The sequence below is a fragment of the Toxotes jaculatrix genome, chromosome 3 (assembly GCF_017976425.1).
Source record: "Toxotes jaculatrix isolate fToxJac2 chromosome 3, fToxJac2.pri, whole genome shotgun sequence".
Classification (NCBI taxonomy): domain Eukaryota; kingdom Metazoa; phylum Chordata; class Actinopteri; family Toxotidae; genus Toxotes; species Toxotes jaculatrix.
In genome coordinates, this window is record NC_054396.1 from 9,830,984 (window position 1) to 9,854,047 (window position 23,064).

At 41.6% G+C, this 23,064-nt stretch overlaps 1 protein-coding gene across 1 annotated transcript; it reads left to right on the top strand.

Moving 5' to 3' along the window:
• Positions 1-5: 5 nt before the first annotated feature.
• Positions 6-15,678, top strand: kiaa1328 (KIAA1328 ortholog). Its single transcript, XM_041032996.1, has 12 exons — positions 6-86; positions 578-613; positions 723-1,003; positions 1,118-1,218; positions 1,393-1,508; positions 6,744-6,868; positions 7,929-8,320; positions 8,466-8,684; positions 8,928-9,023; positions 10,302-10,402; positions 10,643-10,745; positions 15,227-15,678. Exons 1-12 carry the CDS (start codon positions 32-34, stop codon positions 15,453-15,455), a joined length of 1,854 nt encoding a protein of 617 aa, XP_040888930.1. The 5' UTR covers positions 6-31; the 3' UTR covers positions 15,456-15,678.
• Positions 15,679-23,064: the final 7,386 nt, after the last annotated feature.

Consider the following 23,064-nt stretch of genomic DNA (forward strand, 5'->3'; position numbering starts at 1 on the left):
GCTCCCAGGGAGTGGTGGCGGTTGATTCAACATGGCGGCACGGGCAACAAGAAGTGGAAGTTCGGGGATATTTTGGATGAATGGCGGTATACTAACTTTTAATGAACTATATTAGTTTTCTTTTCCGATGCATATTCGTACATATCTCACGTAAAGGGGATGTAAAACCAAAAGAGTCTCACGGATATTACTTCTGTGGCGATGCTGGGATGTTGTTATTTCTGAGGAAGTGAGAGCTAGTTAGCTACGTGTAGTTAAGTTAACGTTAACTTACGCGAAACTTAAGCGTTACGTCTTTTGATTTACGTTAACGTTACCTAAGGTTAATCTTAAAACTCGGTGGTAAAATGCTTGCTGTCATTACCACTCAGACTTGTGAGGTTTTAGTACAGTTTTTACTAATGCCGCTGAGCCCAGTGTAACACAAAGACCATCGACAGTAGAAAGCTAGCTACATTTTTCTGCGTTTGCGTTTTGCTATGCGATTGTAATAAGAAGATACTTTATTTGAATGTTGTTTACTCACTAAACATTGACTTCACTGTCCGTCTGTCTTGTCCTTGCCTTGTTCACCCAGTGTCAGATGAGGAGCAGCCCTTGGTGTTTGTTCCTGGTGAGTGTCAATGAGATTGTTCGAACAGTTTCTGAAAACAGCATAAAATAATTGTATGCAGGTTACTACGTGGGATTCTCTTCTTCTGTCTTCCCAATTACTGTCTCAGGAGTGGATGGAGAGGTGAAAACTCAGACCCCTTTCACTCTGGGACCAGGCAGTGCTAGTGCATTGAGTAAAAGAGGCACCAAAATGCAAGGCTCAGCCAGGCGTAGCTCTGACAGCAAGACTGAAGCTACACTAAAGAAAGGTGGCAAGAAACAGGGCCACTTACACAGTGATGGCTCAGGCGCTTATACTAAGGAAAAAGTGTCAGCCCACTACAATGCTGATGTGGCAACAGAGCATACCCCTTCCCTGGCCTCTGATACCTTTCTTCCCTCATCACAGGTAAACTATTGTTTTTATGGGCTGTTTTTCTCTTCCCTGCATAGATGTAAGGTGAAATGTTTGAATATATGGAAGAAGGCAAATAGAAAATAAGAATACTTATTCTTTGCACAGGTTATTTCTGAGGCCAGCAGAGCCAGGAGCCAGGTCTGTTTGAAAGACCTCTGTCCCGAAGATAAGCGCCGAATTGCAAATCTCATTGAAGAACTGGCCAGGTAGCCCTCAGTACAGTATATGACACTGAACTCTGGGATAGTTTTACTGTCAATATGCAAGTATGGATTGAAATGTTTCATTTTGTAAACCAGTATCTTTTCATCCTTTTGCACTGGCATACATAATGTGGACCACTTATTCATAAAGACTGTTTTTTATTTCCTGTTCTCCAGAGTGAGTGAGGAGAAAGAAGAGTCACTGCAGCGTCTGAAAGATGAACAGGAAAATTTTGAACGCAAGATCCAGCAGCTGGAGCAGCAGAACCTGATCATAGCACAGGAGAGGGAGAGTATCCTTTCAAAATAACTGAACAAACAAAAACACAGCAGTGAGTTAGACTGTGTTTTTTTGCAGTAATGAGTGAGGTGCTGTATTTTTCATATTGTCTTTTCATGAAACAGTAGTACAGTACATGTGCTATTGCAAATAGCAGTACTGGTTCAAAGTAGAGCTGTGAATAAATCCAGTTCTGTTGATCTACAGGGGTTGAAAACACTAGTTCTGTTTGAGTAATCTTTTTGAGTAATATGTTTAATGCTTTAAAATGGGCCTCATGGTGTGTTGATTGCTATTTGGTATGCTACTCTGTAGTGTCTGTACTTTATGGCTAATGCATAATGTGCACTGTAATGAGGAAAGCTAGGGTCTTTAGGGAATTGCAGCGTACAATGGTTCTATCAGTGTGGAAAATGTTACCAAGGTTTTTTTTTTAAAATGTATGCTAAAATTGGATGATAAGATTTACTTAGTTCCCTGTTTTGGAATTGGAATAATGGTTCTACAGTAGAGTATGATTTTGCAGGAGAATGCCCTTTAAGAAATATATTTTGTTAACCGGAAAAAAAAAACAATTTCAATAAGGTGCGACACCAAACTCACTCCAGGGAATTTCACTGATTAGCACAGCTTAAACCTAAAATGGGGGGACTGATCAGTCCCATGAGATTCTCCCACTGTAGTATTCGTTTGGAATTAAAAACCTGTTGCTAGCATGCTGTGACACACGGTTGCCTACCCTTGTAAGATGTTCTTGAAGTTCCACAAATGATTTATGGCTGGCTACATGGTTATCTTGCTGTATGTGCTATTCCATCTGATAGTCTGCAGGGGGCAGTGTTGTCTTAGATAAGGCCATGCAGCCTTTGACCAAGACTCTTCAATCTGATACAAAAGGCAGTGAAATAGAGCAGATGCATTTAAATTATTTGATGCTGCAGTTGTCTTTTGCAAGTGCTTGTAGCTTATCCGCTGTTGTGTACAGAATCAATTTCATGGTTGGAGACATGGCCCAAACCATCGAAATCATCTCATCATCCAAAGATGAATTTTGATATTTACTGAGAAGACTACAGTGTTTGCTTTCACCATGTGTTTTTGTAACCCTCCCTGAATGTTGAATGTTAACTGCAGAGTATTTCTCAGTTCCTCCTTACAAAATGAGATCAGGTGGGTCACCAACTGTTTCTTGATTGTCTAGCGTGAGGTTAATGCTAGAGTTATAGCGATAGTATGCTGTTTATTGCACCCCTCAAACCACCTACTGTCTTCATAACAATTCTGCTCAGGTCAGACCACATCATGGCCAGCAGTCAATTTAGGTTAAAAACACTGCGAAATATGAAGAGTAATTGACCCGGCTGGTAAATTGCACGATTGGCAACGGCGGCGGGGAAAATTAGGAAAGCACAACTCAATTAAAGGCACTTTGGCTCGGAGACTTGGCATTTACACCAAACTTCTAAACTCCATTAAAAAGGTATTTGAGAGGAAAAAGTGTTGGGATCCAAGCACCTCAGGGGGGATAGCGTAGTCTTTTAAAGTGCGTGCAAGAGTCATGAAGGCTCTTCTCAGGCAGAAGGTTCGGGCACTTCTCTGAAAGGTTAAGGAGACACCAAAGGCAAACACACTGAATGAGAGTCTTGTCAAGTCTAATTTCAGTATGCCTGAGCTTATCTTATCTAACCAAGATTCAGGGTTGGCAGGGGTATAAAAAATGTAGGGCTATACCTTAGCCCCAAGCCACCTAGGATGAGAGGGAAAAAGTACCCTTGATATTTGGGATGTTCATCTGACATTTGGAACTGACTGGCACACAGGACAGAATTTGTGTTTCAGAAAGGAAGGACGCCTTTTGTACTTCAAGGCATGTTGGCATGGGCGGAAGTCAAGGTGGCGTTACTAACGCGGTGCACCGTTCTACTTGCTGCATTCAGAACAAGGCACAGCAGGTGCTACAGCTAATGCCATTTATTGAGTTGAAACAATTGGAGGGAATCCTGAGGCCATAGAGAGAAGGGAATAACAGCTCTGTTAGGATATGTCATTGAAAAATGCTACATGTTGTGATAGAGGATTGCCAGAGCCAAATCCATTTTTACCCTCCCAGGTTTTGGATGGATGACATTTTAAAATGTGGAAATCTGGTTCTATCAAGTGTGCTTCCTGTGATAAGCGTACATCAGAAGGTCCCTTCTGGAGAATTCTTAGCTCTTTGTTTTTTTTGGGCAGATTAAGCCCTTAAAATTTCTTGAAGCCAACTTTGTGTGTGTTGTGTAAATTACCTTTATTCTAGGAATGAATGAAGTGATTGAAGCGATGTGCTGCGCAAGGTACACTCTAGAGCACTGTAGTGCACTTTAGAGGTGTTGAAAAATAAATTAAACCCAGTTTCTGTTTCTTCCTATTGACACTCTACCTTCTGACTGCTGTTTGCACAGCTAAGACATAAGGCTGTGGTTTTGACTTGTGGAATAGAGAACTTTTTTGTCTTTTTGTTTTTGAAAATATAAAAACACACTGAGCTGCTGTCATTTGAAGCTACAGTGTAGCTTTGAAAATGAATGTCATTCTTTGAACTGGTGCCTTAGTGTAAGGTTTATATTGTGAACTGAATCTGCTTAACTGCTTAATTGACTAGAATCATATCAGATTGAACCAATTGTAGGCTTAATGTGAAATAATTAATGTATAATACATTGATCAAATCAGTACATACAATAATCAATTTGAAATGAGTTGGTGTTGGCACACCCTCTGCTATGTATTGTGTGGATATTTTGCTTTTGGAGTTGTGGGCTTGCCACAGATTGTACTTGCAGTTGACGTAAACACAAAATAATTTGTACAAATGTCATGTCTAATGATTCAGCAAAACACAACTTAACATGTGCCTACTTGTATTACATTTTAGTTGTGATCATAACGGTGAAGATTTGATGAGAATAGTTTTCCATAGGTTTGCTCTTGGAATTTAAAAGCTAGTTTCAAAGTAATTGTTTGCGACACGTCGAGTTATTTATTGGTTTATTGTGTGACTCGCACGTATGTCTTTTCTCCAGATTCAGTTGTATTGAAGCAGTTATGTAAACTGTCTTCTTCTATTAATTCCCCGTCATTGCTTCCTTACACACACATTCATACACATCAGTCTCCTCCCCCATTTCCCTCACATTCCCGCTCAGCCTCAATCTGTTTGGCACAGTGTGCTAAAGCAGGCTTTAAAATATTCCCCCCTCCTGTGCAAATTTGTTCCACCTTGAAGTGGATTTCATTATTTCATTTGAGCCTCAGCCTGACAGGGAAGTGAATCATTTTGACAGGCCCTGTCTGAAGCCTCTTCAACCCAAGCCCTTGATTCTGAGTATTTTTGGAGCAAGGGGGAGGAGTAAGTCATTGTTGGCACTTTGCAGCTCTGATGTAAACCAGGGGCTTGCCGAGTGCTTGGCCCCCATTGGCTGACATCCAAGGCTGTGGAGGAAGCATGTTTAGTGTAGCGACGGGCAGAGAGGTGGAATCTTATCAGTGTCGCTCCACTCGGTTCAGATTACCTAGTGTTTGCTGTCCAGGGACTGCGTCTGCCTGTCAACACATTAACACACATTACCTTCATTTATGGCATTGGGATGCTCTGATGCTGCAGTTCTGTTGGTACTATAGTACATGTAGATTTTATTTGTGTATTTTCATTTGTGTGTGGTCCTCACCATACCCGATTTGTATTGGGGCTTTGTATCCAGCAGAATGTACTGAATATTTATGTGTAGTGGGAAACATTTGTTTGAGAAATCATCCGTGTTTTTTTTTTTTTTTTTCAAATCTGGTGAAATATGAGCAGCATGCATTTGTCGACTCAACACGCGACTCTCTATCTTGGATGGAGATGAGGTGTAGCTGTATGAGCACTTTCAGTATCTCCCCTTCAAGACCCTTATTCATGCTGCATAAATAGACCTCCCAGCACTGGTTTACATGATGTGATGTCCTTGTGATGTCCTTAAGCTTTCCATATAGAACTACTTCCACAGACATTATCAGTGCAGCGCTAGAGGAGCCTTAGGTAGATGGAGGGTTCAATCAAAGTGTTTCCTCACATTTTCCCAATGTTTATGGAAGCTGCTGCATTGCATTTGTCTGGTGTCCGGTCCTCAATTCAAAGTCGTCTCCGCTCTCTTCTCTTTCCCTCTGTTTCATTTCCACAGCGTGATTGAAGTCTTCTAACAACCAAAGTGTTTTCTTATGGAGTGTTCCGCCAACTATTCCTTCAATAAGACTCTACTTTGAACTTTGATTTTCTCTTAAAATAGGGACTTTTTTTTTTCAAACGGATGCTGAGAAACTCATCAGCTGGGGGGAGCAGGGCCACTATCATAAAAAGATATGGCCTGGAGGAACACACTTTATGGTCAGCTTGGGTGGGAGTGTGTGTACTACTTGCTTTATTGTAGTGTTTGTGTGTGGGCAGTTTACAGTGCAGGTGGGGAGTTTTTGCGCTCACGTCTTGTTTTGTTTGTGTGTCTTCTAGAAAGTGAGAGTCAGACTGAGGTTGATTATCGAATGTGTGTGAGTGTGTCTGTGTGTAGTCTCTCCATTCTCATGCTCATTATCTTTGTATGTGCTGGTGTGGTGTGGTGCTGCCACTGTCATTAGTGGGCTCCTGAGGCGCAGCAGTAGTTTCGCTCCAGATTAGTTTTCTTGTGTCTGCCAGCTCTCTGTCTGGCAGATAGCCTGGCACGGCACTGCCCAGCTCAGCTCAGCACAGCTTGGCCCGACCCAGATGGTGAAAGCTCTGTGCCACAACAACAACTTTGATTTTGTTGGCCTCTTCTCCCTCTCTGTTTTCAACTTTGCTGTTCTCTCTACTTCTCTGGTCCAATGTGTAATTGATCGCAGAAACAAGGGTTTAATATAGAGTGTCAGTCTAAACCCAGCGTCTATCTTTTTCCCATTTAAATTGCGTAACAGAAATTTATCCCTACCTCGATGACTGTTCTGCACAAAGGTACATTCTCAGTAGAGCCACAGTCATTTCACTTTCAGAAGTCATGTAGTTTTGATAGTTTTCATTTCTACTTTGAAAGTTTGTTTCCTAGTTCACAAAAATATTTAAGCCTGCATCTATTTCTGCCACACAATTTCACCCATAGTGTATCTTTTCTCAGCTGAATCAAGTTTTAATGTTTTAGGCCAAAAGTTCAGTTCTGTTGTGTTTTTCATTTTGTTACTTACTTAACCCTTGATCCACCAGGCCTGCAGCAACAGTACAAAGAGTGTCAGGAGCTGCTTGGACTCTATCAACAATACCTTTCTCAGCAACAGGCAAAGCTCAACCAGTCAATTGCCCAGCTCAGCCAGGCGCCAGCACAAAGCAAGGTACTGTATGGGTACGAATGGGTGTATAGTGCACATGCAGTGGAAGAGGCACAGTAAAAATGATGGTTGTGCTCCTATGGGAGCCACATTCAGAGAACACCTCTGTTTGTCATCCATCAGGCGCACACGTGCAAAAAGATGCACTGGAAACACATGCAACAGCACATTGTTCCAGGGCCAAGTGTCATGGTAATGCAAAACAAATTGCTGTAGAAGTCCACTTCAGTCACTGGTCTGGTTTGACTGCTAGTGAAAACTCCCTCAAGGTGACACCTTCAAAGCGAAGACGCCTCTGTGGCTTCAGTCTCTGTAAGAATAGATGACTTGGCCAACCTCTTTGTCCCGTAGTGGCTCTGAGTAATGTGTGTTTCCCTGCTCTCTGACCCTCAGCAAATTAGTCACAGTCTCTTCCCCAGTCAACTATAAGATGGGCTTTCCTCCCTATGTTTATCTCATAATGTTCCTGACCTTGGCTTACCTGCCGTTTATACTCAGTTGAAAATTGTCCTCTTAAGCTTGTGGCCAATGTCCAGTTTACAGTTTTGTAGGATGATTTGCTTTTGTGCTGCTATAAAAGCCTAGCCCTGCCCTAACACCATGTCTATACAAGCTGTGTAGTGAAAGCAGCATGTTTGCATAGAAGCAGCAGCTTGAGCCCTGCGTCAGTGTCTACACAGGGTGAGTTCAGGCACAGTGCTGCTGTGTACGTCACCCGCGTGCTGGCTGCGCTCAGAGCCCAAACACGCAATCACTGTATTTATGAGCATAAAATGGAAGAAAATAGATTTGAAACCTAAAAAGATGCCTCAAGTCACAGTAAACCACATTAAGTGCAAGCGATATGTGAACAGTTCTTGCAAGCACATGGGGAAAGCTTTTACTGCACATAGCAACGTGAGCAGATTAGGTTGGTAAGTGACTCCTAATTCAGTATTGGTAAATTTCACTGTGTAACCCAGTGCTGCATTAGGGTTTTAGGGAAGAGTCTAATGTTTTTGGCTGAAATACTCCTTCAATTTTTCATGGGTTTCCTAACTTGGCCTCTTTGTTCTCTGTGTAGGTGCTCAGTAGGGAGGAAGCCCACAGCAGAACATGTGCTAGCAGAGCTAATGGCTCAATCTTTGACGGCTCATACCTAAGCTTTGCAGCTACCCGAGCACGACAGCCTCAAGTGCACAGGGATGGACATAGAGTAAGACCAGCAGTACAAACTTTGAGCAACCCCGCCTCTCTTTGCTGTGTTAGTGAGCTCAGTCCCACCAATGGGTCAGTCAAACAACATAGGATGCACAAAAGGGAGTGCAGGGAGCCACAGTCCTGCCACAGATGCACAGAGCACTGCAATGCCAGTGGTCAAGACAGTGGCTATGGAACACAGCAGCGGAGAAGTGATAATAGCTCTTGTCCAGAGAATGGCCACTGTGACAACTTGAACCAACATGGGTGTGAAAGGTACAGTAATACTCTGTGCAGTTATTATTATCTTGCATTATTACATTACTTTTCTGCAGTTTTAATCAAATTGTGCACTTTATCAACACACAAACAAGACAAATGTCAGGATATTTAAGCAAATGAAATGTGTGTTTACACACAGGCTCCAGACTGGGATGGCTATGGACTCGGAAGCCAAGGAAGCGCTGACTAGGCCTCTGCTGGGTCATGAGGACTGGGAGGAAAAGAGGCATCAGCTGCTGCTGCAGAAGATGCAGTTGGAGATGGAGAGAGAGAGGCTACAGGCACGGCTGGATGAGCAGGCGGAGAAGCTCAACAGACAGAATCAGCAGCTACACCAGTCTCGCCTCGACTACAGCAGGTAGAATACAGAAGCCAAAGAGAAATGAACTGTATGTGCTAACACTGCTAGCTAACATCAGAGGGCATAAATTGATAGTAAGTTCTAGTATTTGGCCGTTAGATAGGATAGTTACTCCTTGGACAGAAGTATCTACTGATTGATGTTCAATTGCTTTTTTCTGTTTCCTCGTGCTTCTTCAATGTCTTTCATTGTAGACTGATAGAATCTGCCCTTTTTCTTTTTATCCTTTATTCTTGTTAGGTTTCAACAAGCTACTCAAGCTGAGCTCAGCAGCTCAAACACCAGGAATGGAGATCCACAGCCAGAGGGTCCCTCCCTCCAAGATTTACCCTCCAGGTAAACTAAGTAGACGGGTAGACAGGAAGACAGACCGTCAAACTGCAACTACTTTTGTCAGATACTCTCTTTTTCTCTCCAGTGCTTCCCCTAGGATGGAGTTGTGGAGTTGTAACAGCAGAGGTGAAGCGCAAAAATGCTTTTTTTTGCGCACATGCAATTTCTTTTTTTGTGCGCATGCAAAGTGCGTTCTGCTGGGAAATTTGCCTCTTTGTACCTTTTGGCACCAGAAGGGCTCTTGAGGTCTAAGTACATACAGTAAATTTTTGCACAGTAATGAGCAGGGGAAACGTCTGTCTGGTTTACGTAAGAAGTGTTTCAAGGCGTAGGAAAATACACTTTCATTGAACATGATAAAAATATAATCTTTACAACAGTTACTGACATTTATTTAACAAAAAATACATCATAGCAACCACCCATATATAGTAAAATCACCTAACACAAACACTACAACCATCTAAAAAGTTTGGAGGTTGTGCCTCCAACCCATGCATCCTCCCATTCCCTCCCTTCTCCCCATCACAATCCTTTTCTCCACCCATCATTCACATCTCGGGTTCTCCCAACCTTTCTACTTTCTCCTTTCCATCTTAGCCCCCTCATTCCCTCCCTCCCACTCCTTTAAGCTCGCCACCTCATCCACAAACCCTCTAGGTTCAAGTTGGGTCTAAAACAAAGCTTTAATGGTGGCTCAGTTCTATCAGAATAATATGTTACCTTAATATCTATGAGGGAATCTGTCAGTTGTCTTTGAGATTGACAGCTTTTACCACTCACAGTGGTCCTTGTGCATAGTAAGGCTTGCCTCCAGGACGAAGAAAACAAGCTGTGCATGTGGAATACCTACTGTCTTTGTATCAAGATGGATCTTCCAAATGTTGTTTATTTCACAGATAAATTTCTTTGCGTGTTCCTATCAAGTGAGCTTGTTTGCTTTAATGTTACTGTGTGATAGTCATGTGAAATTGCAGGACTGTTTTCCCTTCACTGAATGATTATCCTGGGTCCCTGGTCAGCGTTACTTGCTTCATTGTTGACATCTAACTGGTGCTAAAGAGATAAAACAAAACCCTCTCCTGTCTTCTCCTTTCCTTTCCTTTCCTTTCCTCCTTGCCTCACGTCTCTCCTTGTAAAAGAAAAAAAAATTCAGCAGTAACACCGCTGTTAGGTGCATATAGGGGAAACACTGCTCAAATCATCATCAAATGCACACATATGCACATACTCAATTCACACAGGTAAGCAGACCTACTGTGTTGTGTCTGTGCTCTGCAGTATGCGTGGAGATACAGACGGACATCCTGAAGGACAGAAGTTGCAAGGAAAATGCTCACAACCTGTACCTGCTCCTCTAGATAATGGTATACAGACATGTGGTGAGTTTTAATCTTGTATTTTCCATTAATCAGAATTATGTGTTTAATGGTCTACACACAGAAGAACGTCTCAGCTCAAAACATATCATACTCAAGCCTGCCAAGAGTTTGCGTTGCCTCATACAGTGTTTATTTTAGTACTTTCACATGCATGTACAGTTTTGAAACGTTTTGCCTGCACTGCTCTCAGCGTTTTCTGCTCTTGGTTCTCATATAACACTCGCGTTGTGCAATTCACAGCAGAGGCCTTGGAGCGGTCCAGAAGGGACATGGCCACATCTCCGGTGGCAAGCCCGAGTAAGCCCACATCAGTGTCTGTGATCCATAAGAACCCTGAGGCCAGGTAACACATCTTCACTGAATACCAGTGAAACATTTAATAAACGTTTACCATTTATTTTAATCTTTCTGGTTCAGTGCTATTTATTAGCACTGTATGACTATAGAAAACATTGAACCATTAGCTAATCTAGTACTATTAGTTCTCATAGTGTCCTCTTAAGGCAGCTGATGTGCATATTAACAATATTGTAACAAATAATGCAAGTATAAAGTTTGAATCTTGAAGCTTTTCCTGGGATTGCAGTTTCTGTTAGAGGCTAAATGATGACTTTTCTTAGTCTAGCTAACTTTTCGAGCTGTGAGAGGCTAAATGAAGCTTTTTACTGGGCTAGCTAGCGCTGTGGCCAGCCTGTCAGGAGACATGCTGCGTTCCATTAGTCGGCCTAGCAGGAAACCTGCAGCAGGTGTAATTGAACAGACTTCTGGATGCACACACTGCCCTCCCTTCTCTCTCTGCCACAGTAATGAGACAGAAAAAGCAACAGTGAGGGAGAGATGTTAAAAGTGTGTTTGAGGGTGAGTGAGGGGTGAGAGCATTGGATAAAGTGAGAAATATGAAGCGAGGAAAGTAAGAGCAGGTTGAGATGGATAGAAATGGAAATGGTGAGAAAGACGTAAGAAGGGAGAGGGGTTTTGAGGACAGGAATGAATCACTGAGTGCAAGCATCAGACTTTCCTAAAAAAAGAAAGGACATTCATTACTTTTTTTTTCTTACACCCTTTACACGGAATGGTAATTAACCTGACTGTGTGTCGTCTCACCGTGTATGCGCGCGTGTGCGCATTTGCTTGCCTCTGCGTGAAGACTTTTAAGATGCTGTGGAATATCAAATGCAAAAAAATATCAGATGCTGAGAAGCAATTTGCAACAGTGTTGCTGCACCCTTATTTTTAAAAATTATTATTCCTAAAGTGGGCCCAATATTTTCTTTCATAATGCCAGATTTCCTTCTGTAAAAGTGGTGGTTGATAGATCAGCAGCTGTGACGACAGCTTCGCCTCTCCAAGGATACCTCTTCAGAAAAAAGCTCGAAGTTTTCGACTTCCAATGAGTAACTCTTAAACAAAACAGCGCGTGGTCCAAGTTGAACTGTGAGTTCCGGCAGATGCCCATAAATTCCAGCAGGGGACCCTGGGTATCAGATCTTATTACCATCCATTTACACCTCCAAAGCCTATTAAAATTGTTGGACTCTTAGCTACACACAGTGTTATTTTTTTTTACTGGCAGTAATGAGGAAGTCTGCCTCTCAGATGCCTTTCATGCTTTTTCTGCAACATGTTTTTTTTTTCCATTTGCATCTCTTCAGATAGTTGTAATCCTTTGGTAATCCACTGATTCGGAATTAGACATATGTCTTTTTCTTAGTTGCAGTCCAAAAATCAGTGAATAAAATTAGATAAAAAGATAAACTAAATTAATTGCAATGGATGAGATAAATGCAGTTCTCTGCTCTGTGGTTCTTAGCTCATTTTTAGTCAGTTTGGCAAAGAGTAACCAAAAGACCTTGTCAGAGCTCCTTGACTTAAGTTAGCAGTGATGTGAGGTGTGATTTTTCATTCATTTATTTACTTTTGTAGAAGACTCAAGGATAAGTGATCAGTGCCTTGTGTTATGGTCATCAGTAGGATACTGTAGCATATGAAATGGCAATAACTCTGAAAAAAACTGAGAAAAATAGGCAGCTGTCATTCTGTCAGACTGTGGAAACAATAACCTGTTACGCTACATGAACTGAAGCAGCGTCCTTCAGTAAAGAAAAGTCTGTCTTACTGTAAGATTTGGCATGTTACCTGAACCTTTCTCTTTCACTTGGCAACAACATGCACATGCCCCTCGTGACCGTCTAATCTTAACCAATTCAATCTTGATGTGGAAATTGCAAAACGAAGCTGGGGTTAACATTAAGTGACCTTCTTAATCCTTTCATGAATCCTGTGCTAGTTAGTAATGAGACAGTTCCAGTGCACCCCGCCCATCTCATCTCCATCCTTCCTGCCATTGCCCGCCTGCTATTGATTGGTTGGGAAATTGACATGCGGGATATACGCAGTGGCCATTATAGGTTTTTTATCTTACTGTTTGGACTGCAAATGAAAAGGGGCGCCGGGGCGAGACGGCTATCTTTAATGAAAGAGAGGAGCCAAATAAGCAGTGAAAGTTACGAGTGGGAAGAAGGTGGTGCTTTATCTGGCCTTGTGGGGCTAGAAAAAGAGACACACTGTACTGGTGCATTGGGAGAAAGAAACCCAAAGCTTTTTATTCAAAGCACTTTAAAATTATTTGAAGGCAGAATAGTTGTGATAGGAGCTTTTTTTCCATACATACTTGTAGATTTCAAAGAGTTCATTTTGCAATTGAAGAGTCTGTTGCAATATCAATAAAATTCTGTCAGAATCAACTTTCTGTAGTTATGGGATTTTCCCCAAGGCTTCTTTCTGTTCTGGTGATGGGCACAGAAGACTTAAGAAATTAACAGTACTTAAATGTTGGCAATGCAGTGTCTCTAGATGCTCTCAAAATGACCTAACATCCCAGGCCAAAGCTCTTTTTTTTTTTTTTAAACAGTGATAGAGCCGCCCGGTTAGCTCAGTTGGTAGCGCATGAGACACAATCTCTCAGGGTCGTGGGTTTGAGTCCCACTCCAGACGGCACCACCTCCCATGGGCTCACCACCTATGGGAGGTTCCATAGGACTTTGGTGCATTGTGGACTGGGTGGCAGTCGCCCCCGCAACCTGGGCCTGGACCCAAATAAGCGGCAGATGATGACATGACAGTGATAGAAACATGTGTTCCTGAATTTCCTCTGTTTGCATATAGCAGTAAAAGAGACTCTCCAGGACTCTCTTGAGGGATATGAATATCGAGCAGCAATTCACAACTTTACCTCACACAAACTGGAGCCAAGAGATGAAGTTCTTTGTTGCAATAGTATACCCTTCTGAAAATCTATTGGCATTCTCTCTAGCCCTCGTGCAATCTCTGTGCCATGTCTCCCCCTCACCCCACCCACTGCCATTCCCCCCCATTCCTGCCCAAACTGTACCCCTACCCCCCCGCACTCCCCTTGTTATAGATTGTGACCGCCGGTAAGTGATGCATTATTCATTACCAACATGTCGTTTGTTGATGGATGGCTGTTTGAGAGCCCTGTCCGTTAAATAAATCAACAAATAAAAATGCAAATTCTCACATTTCGAGAGAAGGAACCCTGCCAAAGTCCCTCCCCCACATTCCCTTTCTGCCTTCCTCTCTATCCACAAAGCTGCACTTGCTTCCAGTCTCTGTCTTACAAGCAGACACATATACTCTCACTCTCGCTCAGGCTCTCCCTCTCTTTCTGCTTTGCTTTTGACAGGCAGGAGACCAAATGAGGAAGACAGATTTACTTACTTGACTTCAGTCTCTTTTTTTCATCAGTTATCATCCCTCAGCCAACTTCACACTCATTCACTTTCTCTCCCTCCCCGCTCAAACATGTGCATACATTAGTTCATGTAGCTAAAGCAAAATATAGCCTTTTAAAGCTTTTCGCCTACTGATATGGGCTGCCTGCCTCAAGTCATTGTGAAAACATGACATATCAAGGTCTGTAGTTACGTGTGGAGGAACACAAATGCGGCCGTGTTGAAGTTGCACCAGTGTGTCAGCCTGCTGACCACCCACATGCATATCAACAAGTACACGCCAAAGATCGCCCTTACCTGGGAGAGCTGTGTGCGGAGCCGAGAGATGCAAATCGATGCAGCTTTAAACGAGCAGAGAATTATGTTAGCAACATCAGTGGAGCGTGCTTTAAAGAATTCATGTTTTGTATCTGGAATGGCCGTTGTCGACTGTGTATACACTGAATAATTTATCAAGCCAGCCAGACTGAGGGATTGAATCTCTATTAGCTTAATCTCCCCCGTTTTGGTTTATTTATTTCACTGCACATTCCCTCATTTCTATTCCAGGGGAGAAAGCACTGGGTTTTCTCCCTCTTTTTCTCTCACACCTGCAAGAAACTGTGTTTTTCTGCTGGGACGCCCCAGTGGTTTTGACTTGTTAAGGCTGCTTGTTAGGGTTCAGTAGGTACTTCAGCAAGAAAGATTCTGTTAACATTTTGAAGAGAGATTTGCTTTCATATTGTCTGTGTTAACAAGTGAAAGGTGAATGACAAATATTTTAAAACAATCGTTGAGTTTCAAGTAGACTTTACCCTTGTGCGTGTCTGTTGTAGACTCCTTGGCTTGCAGCTTCTCTGCTTCACTTCGAGGGGAAGTAGTATAACTAGCGGTCTTTGTGTGCATTTTTCTGATATAATGAAACAGTGCGAGGATGCTCATTTACAGTATTTACTGCCTCCAGGGCTTCACTGAGTTCTGTACTATGTAGCCTGTGCCAATTTAACCTTGGAAACAAGTTGAGGCCACATGTTGGAAATAAAGAGAAACTAATCAAGCAACAAAAACTTTCCACTTTTACCTATTTTTTCAGGTTGGACTTTTCTATGGTTGAGTTATTGGATATCTTTAGTCCCGTCTCTGCCCATGAGCAAAGCAAGCGGTCTACTCGAAGGACCAAAATTACACAACGCAGGCCGGCCCTCACTACCCCCAAACCAGTGGGCAGAACCATGCTTACCCCTGCTTGTCCTTACACTCAAAGTACCCAGCAGGACTTGGAGGAAAGCCAGATACTGGAGGATATTTTCTTCATTTGCTGATGAAGAAGGAAATGAGGAGCAGCAAAAAAAAAGGATTCAGTCACTTGATATTTTCCTATTTGGTCTTAACTTTTAAAATGTCTTTCATTCAATTTTCTATTGACATTTCAAATCAGAATGATCATGATGTTCTAGATTGAGTTCTTGTACTATAATTTTTAATACAAATAAATGATTATTTATTCAGAATTGTTTATGCTTCTGTTTTGTAATTTAGATCTTCTGCTGCCACCGCAATAAAACTGTTTACTACTAAACTACGTTGATTGTCTCTGAAGACCTTTACTACGTAAGTGCTAAATGAACCTCATGATATACAGTTGCACATTAGGGGTATGCGATATGACGATATAAGATCGTGAACGATTAGAAAGTGTTGACGATCTGCCAGAGGAGAGAGATCGTATTATTGTCTATAGGGCACATTCTATTAATTGCAGCTCTATGCTTGCGCACAGAAGCTAGAAATAAATTTCCCCCCGCAACGCCACCAAACCCTCCAGCTCCATCTAAAACCTCTCTATCTGAAACAGTCATGTTTAAAACACAGCAGCAACATTATGATCTCTGTTGTATGCTGTGTGTCGCGGTTACACGGGGTAGTAGCTAGTCAGGTCAGACTCGGGGACTGTCGTGTGGTGGATGTAGCTGCCGCTTAGCTTGTTAGCCTAGCTGATTAGCCTTAGGCTAGCTCTGTTGCTCCGAGCTAAGTGGCCGGGTTCTCATCCAGCTGACCCCTGCTGACCCGTAGAGTAACCGCCTCTTCGCCAAATATGGAAAGTACACTCCCACTAAAATCCAAGGTGGCGCAGCTTCACGTGAACATGACCAACCAATCATGGCAAAGTACGAGCAGTGCTGATTTTTTTTTTTTTTTTACTAGCCTCACTGTTTTAGTCAAGGTGTAGCGGGTAGCCATGGCCGACTATGAAAGTGAAAGCTTGGAGTTGGTCCCCAAAAAGAACTCCACTTCAGTCGTATGGACAGTGTTGGGGAGTAACGGAGTTCATGTAACAGCGTTACGTAGCGGCTCAAGCTCTCGCTCCTGCTGCTCCTCGTCCGACCCCATTCTGACTGACTGATCAGGCGAATAGCTCGTTTATTAGGGACCGAGCACAAAACTCGTGCGAGGCCCTATTGGTATTGGAATGATTATTATTTATTTATTTTATTTTATTTTATTTATTTATTTTTTTTCGCGACTTCGGGGTCAATTTTGACCCCCTCAGCATGCACGAAAAGTCACCAAATTTTGCTCAAAATTGTCCCCCGACGAAAATTTTCGTTTGACACTGTCTGTGGTACCAGGCATGGCAAAAGGCTCTACAGTGCCCCTTAAAGTACAGCGCCCCCTAAAGTGTGAAAATATTCACCGCAAGACCTACGGACTTCAAAATCGGTACACAGATGCATCGTGTCGAGACGAGAAAAAAAGCCTCTTGGAGAAAAATTCCACCACGTTCAGTAAGTCGGCCATTTTGGAAAGGCTCTGCCATCTTGCGTTTCACACTCGTTGTACTTTGACGAACTCCTCCTAGGGGATTTGTCCGATTGTGCTGATTTTTGGTGAGATTGCTCAGAAGGCATTAGGGACGAAAAGTTATCAAATTTTTTGATGTGGGTCACATGGTCTGCCCGTGGCATTACCACGAAAATGAGCCTTCGCCAAGACACAGGAAATGGATGTATTTGTGGCTGTATCTCCCACATACTTCATCCAATGTGGATGAAAAAAATCAGGCATGATGATCATGTGATTCTGAAAAGATTGATATGCTTAAATGATGATATTGTCACAGCGCCCCCTAAAGGCAGCAGTTCATTTTTTTCTTTTTTGAACTCCTCCAAGGGAAATCATCTGATTGAGCTGAAATTTTGTCATGTTGTCACTATTGTCCAAAAGTTATCAAAATCTTTTCTCTGGGAGGAGCACCGCTGCAAAGTCACCCTCAGATTTGTGAAAATGAGGATTTGGGGTTTTTCCCACTTAACATCCATTCTGGCAAATACTCTGCCTTGAAACCAATAATCCCCTAAAAGTCTTGCCACAGGGCACCATTTAAGAACAATTGGGCGCTGTCAAACACCTCTGCAGCGCCCCCTAGAGTGTGAAAATATTCCAAGTAAGAGCTACGAACTTGAAAATCGGTACACAGATGCAACACATCGAGATGAGAACAAAAGTCTCTTGGAAGAAACTTCTACAATGTACAGCGCCATTTGGCATTTTGCATTCGCAGCACTTTGACAAACTCCTAGGGGAATTGTTCAATTGGACTTATTTTTTGTCAGATTGCTCAGAAGGCATTAGGGACAAAAAGTTATCAAACGCTTTGGTGTGGCTTACACGGTCTGCCTGTGGCGCCACCACAAATTTGACCCTTTGCCAACACACAGGAAATGGATGTATTTTTTGCTGTATCTCCCACATACTTCATCCAATGTGGATCAAACGTTCCAGTCAGGATGACCTTCAGACTCTGACCTGATTTATATGCTCACTTGATGATACACTCATAACGCCCCCTGCTAGGAGGGGGCCATTGCCAACATAAAGGAAATGGATATATTTATGCCTGTATTTCAAACATACTTCATCCAATGTGGATCAAACTTTCCAGTCAGGATCACCTTCAGACTCTCAACTGATTTATATGCTCATAGCACCCCCTGCTGGGAGGGAACAATGTCTTTTTGTTGCTGTATGCTGCTGTACTTCTCTGTGGAGATTAGCAGGAGAGAGGAGAGAACATAGGAGGACTCTGGTGCACGACGCCCGTGGTGCCGCCACATATTTGACCCGTCGCTAACACACAGGAAATGGATGTATTTGAGGCTGTATCTCCAACATACTTCATCCAATGTGGATCACACTTTACAGTCAGGATGACTTTCAGACTCTGAACTTATTTATATGGTCATATGATGATGCACTCATAGCGCCCCCTCCAGGGCAGGGGCAATGTCTTTTCTTTTGCTGTATGTTGCTGTGCTTCTCTGTGGAGAAGAGCAGGAGAGAGGAGAGGACATAGGAGGACTCTGGTGCTTGGCTGTGGCAGCTGAGGCTCCCACTGGTCGCAAGGGGTGCGAGGGCCCGCTCATTGCTGCTTGCAGCTTTAATGACATTTTTGTCCAAAATATGACTTTTTTTTGGCATATTTTGACGCCTTACGGCCGTATGACGTTTTTTTATGACATTTTGAGGTCAAAAAATTTTTTTACTTTTTTTTGCCGATTTTGACGCCTTACTATACTATGACGTTTGTTATGACATTTTGAGGTCAAAAAAAATTTTGACTTTCTTTGGCCGATTTTGACGCCTTACTATACTATGACGTTTTTTATGACATTTTGAGGTCAAAAAAAATTTTGACTTTCTTTGGCCGATTTTGACGCCTTACTATACTATGACGTTTTTTATGACATTTTGAGGTCAAAAAATTTTTTAACTTTTTTTGGCCGATTTTGACGCCTTACTATACTATGACGTTTTTTATGACATTTTGAGGTCAAAAAAAATTTTGACTTTCTTTGGCCGATTTTGACGCCTTACTATACTATGACGTTTTTTATGACATTTTGAGGTGAAAAAAATTTTTGACTTTTTTCTGCCCAAAAAAACGCCTTACTATACTATGACTTTTTTATGACATTTTGAGGTCAAAAAATTTTTTGTCTTTTTTTGGCCGAAAAAAACGCCTTACTATACTATGACATTTTGAGGTCAAAAAAAATTTTGACTTTTTTTGGCCGATTTTGACGCCTTACTATACTATGACGTTTTTTATGACATTTTGAGGTCAAAAAAAAATTTGACTTTTTTTGGCCGAAAAAAACGCCTTACTATACTATGATGTTTTTTATGACATTTTGAGGTCAAAAAAAATTTTGTCTTTTTTTGGCCGAAAAAAACGCCTGACGATACTATGACGTTTTTTATGAAATTTTGAAGTAAAAAAAAATTTTGACTTTTTTTGGCCGATTTTGATGCCTTACTATACTATGACGTTTTTTATTACATTTTGAGGTGAAAAAATTTTTTGACTTTTTTTGGCCGATTTTGACGCCTTACTATACTATGACGTTTTTTATGACATTTTGAGGTCATAAAAAATTTTGACTTTTTTTGGTCGAAAAAAACACCTTACTATACTATGACGTTTTTTATGACATTTTGAGGTCAAAAAAAATCTTGACTTTTTTTTGCCGAAAAAAAGGCCTTACTATACTATGACGTTTTTTATGACATTTTGATGTCAAAAAATTTTTTGACTTTTTTTGGCCGATTTTGACGCCTTACTATACTATGACGTTTTTTATGACATTTTGAGGTCATAAAAAATTTTTGACTTTTTTTGGTCGAAAAAAACACCTTACTATACTATGACGTTTTTTATGACATTTTGAGGTCAAAAAAAATTTTGACTTTTTTTGGCCGATTTTGATGCCTTACTATACTATGACGTTTTTTATTACATTTTGAGGTGAAAAAAATTTTTGACTTTTTTTGGCCGATTTTGACGCCTTACTATACTATGACGTTTTTTATGACATTTTGAGGTCATAAAAAATTTTGACTTTTTTTGGTCGAAAAAAACACCTTACTATACTATGACATTTTTTATGACATTTTGAGGTCAAAAAAAATTTTGACTTTTTTTGGCCGATTTTGACACCTTACTATACTATGACGTTTTTTATGACATTTTGAGGTCAAAAAAATTTTTGACTTTTTTTGGCCGAAAAAAACGCCTTACTATACTATGACGTTTTTTATAACATATTGAGGTGAAAAAAAATTTTGACTTTTTTTGGCCGATTTTGACGCCTTACTATACTATGACGTTTTTTATGATATTTTGAGGTCAAAAAAATTTTGACTTTTTTTGGCCGATTATGACGCCTTACTATACTATGACGTTTTTTATGACATTTTGAGGTCAGAAAAAATTTTTGACTTTTTTTGGCCGAAAAAAACGCCTTACTATACTATGACGTTTTTTATGACATTTTGAGGTGAAAAAAAATTTTGACTTTTTTTGGCCGATTTTGACGCCTTACTATACTATGACGTTTTTTATGACATTTTGAGGTCAAAAAAAATTTTGACTTTTTTTTGCTGAAAAAAAGGCCTTACTATACTATGACGTTTTTTATGACATTTTGAGGTCAAAGAAAGATTCTGTTAACATTTTGAAGAGAGATTTGCTTTCATATTGTCTGTGTTAACAAGTGAAAGGTGAATGACAAATATTTTAAAACAATCGTTGAGTTTCAAGTAGACTTTACCCTTGTGCGTGTCTGTTGTAGACTCCTTGGCTTGCAGCTTCTCTGCTTCACTTCGAGGGGAAGTAGTATAACTAGCGGTCTTTGTGTGCATTTTTCTGATATAATGAAACAGTGCGAGGATGCTCATTTACAGTATTTACTGCCTCCAGGGCTTCACTGAGTTCTGTACTATGTAGCCTGTGCCAATTTAACCTTGGAAACAAGTTGAGGCCACATGTTGGAAATAAAGAGAAACTAATCAAGCAACAAAAACTTTCCACTTTTACCTATTTTTTCAGGTTGGACTTTTCTATGGTTGAGTTATTGGATATCTTTAGTCCCGTCTCTGCCCATGAGCAAAGCAAGCGGTCTACTCGAAGGACCAAAATTACACAACGCAGGCCGGCCCTCACTACCCCCAAACCAGTGGGCAGAACCATGCTTACCCCTGCTTGTCCTTACACTCAAAGTACCCAGCAGGACTTGGAGGAAAGCCAGATTTTGACCCCCTCAGCATGCACGAAAAGTCACCAAATTTTGCTCAAAATTGTCCCCCGACGAAAATTTTCGTTTGACACTGTCTGTGGTACCAGGCATGGCAAAAGGCTCTACAGTGCCCCTTAAAGTACAGCGCCCCCTAAAGTGTGAAAATATTCACCGCAAGACCTACGGACTTCAAAATCGGTACACAGATGCATCGTGTCGAGACGAGAAAAAAAGCCTCTTGGAGAAAAATTCCACCACGTTCAGTAAGTCGGCCATTTTGGAAAGGCTCTGCCATCTTGCGTTTCACACTCGTTGTACTTTGACGAACTCCTCCTAGGGGATTTGTCCGATTGTGCTGATTTTTGGTGAGATTGCTCAGAAGGCATTAGGGACGAAAAGTTATCAAATTTTTTGATGTGGGTCACATGGTCTGCCCGTGGCATTACCACGAAAATGAGCCTTCGCCAAGACACAGGAAATGGATGTATTTGTGGCTGTATCTCCCACATACTTCATCCAATGTGGATGAAAAAAATCAGGCATGATGATCATGTGATTCTGAAAAGATTGATATGCTTAAATGATGATATTGTCACAGCGCCCCCTAAAGGCAGCAGTTCATTTTTTTCTTTTTTGAACTCCTCCAAGGGAAATCATCTGATTGAGCTGAAATTTTGTCATGTTGTCACTATTGTCCAAAAGTTATCAAAATCTTTTCTCTGGGAGGAGCACCGCTGCAAAGTCACCCTCAGATTTGTGAAAATGAGGATTTGGGGTTTTTCCCACTTAACATCCATTCTGGCAAATACTCTGCCTTGAAACCAATAATCCCCTAAAAGTCTTGCCACAGGGCACCATTTAAGAACAATTGGGCGCTGTCAAACACCTCTGCAGCGCCCCCTAGAGTGTGAAAATATTCCAAGTAAGAGCTACGAACTTGAAAATCGGTACACAGATGCAACACATCGAGATGAGAACAAAAGTCTCTTGGAAGAAACTTCTACAATGTACAGCGCCATTTGGCATTTTGCATTCGCAGCACTTTGACAAACTCCTAGGGGAATTGTTCAATTGGACTTATTTTTTGTCAGATTGCTCAGAAGGCATTAGGGACAAAAAGTTATCAAACGCTTTGGTGTGGCTTACACGGTCTGCCTGTGGCGCCACCACAAATTTGACCCTTTGCCAACACACAGGAAATGGATGTATTTTTTGCTGTATCTCCCACATACTTCATCCAATGTGGATCAAACGTTCCAGTCAGGATGACCTTCAGACTCTGACCTGATTTATATGCTCACTTGATGATACACTCATAACGCCCCCTGCTAGGAGGGGGCCATTGCCAACATAAAGGAAATGGATATATTTATGCCTGTATTTCAAACATACTTCATCCAATGTGGATCAAACTTTCCAGTCAGGATCACCTTCAGACTCTCAACTGATTTATATGCTCATAGCACCCCCTGCTGGGAGGGAACAATGTCTTTTTGTTGCTGTATGCTGCTGTACTTCTCTGTGGAGATTAGCAGGAGAGAGGAGAGAACATAGGAGGACTCTGGTGCACGACGCCCGTGGTGCCGCCACATATTTGACCCGTCGCTAACACACAGGAAATGGATGTATTTGAGGCTGTATCTCCAACATACTTCATCCAATGTGGATCACACTTTACAGTCAGGATGACTTTCAGACTCTGAACTTATTTATATGGTCATATGATGATGCACTCATAGCGCCCCCTCCAGGGCAGGGGCAATGTCTTTTCTTTTGCTGTATGTTGCTGTGCTTCTCTGTGGAGAAGAGCAGGAGAGAGGAGAGGACATAGGAGGACTCTGGTGCTTGGCTGTGG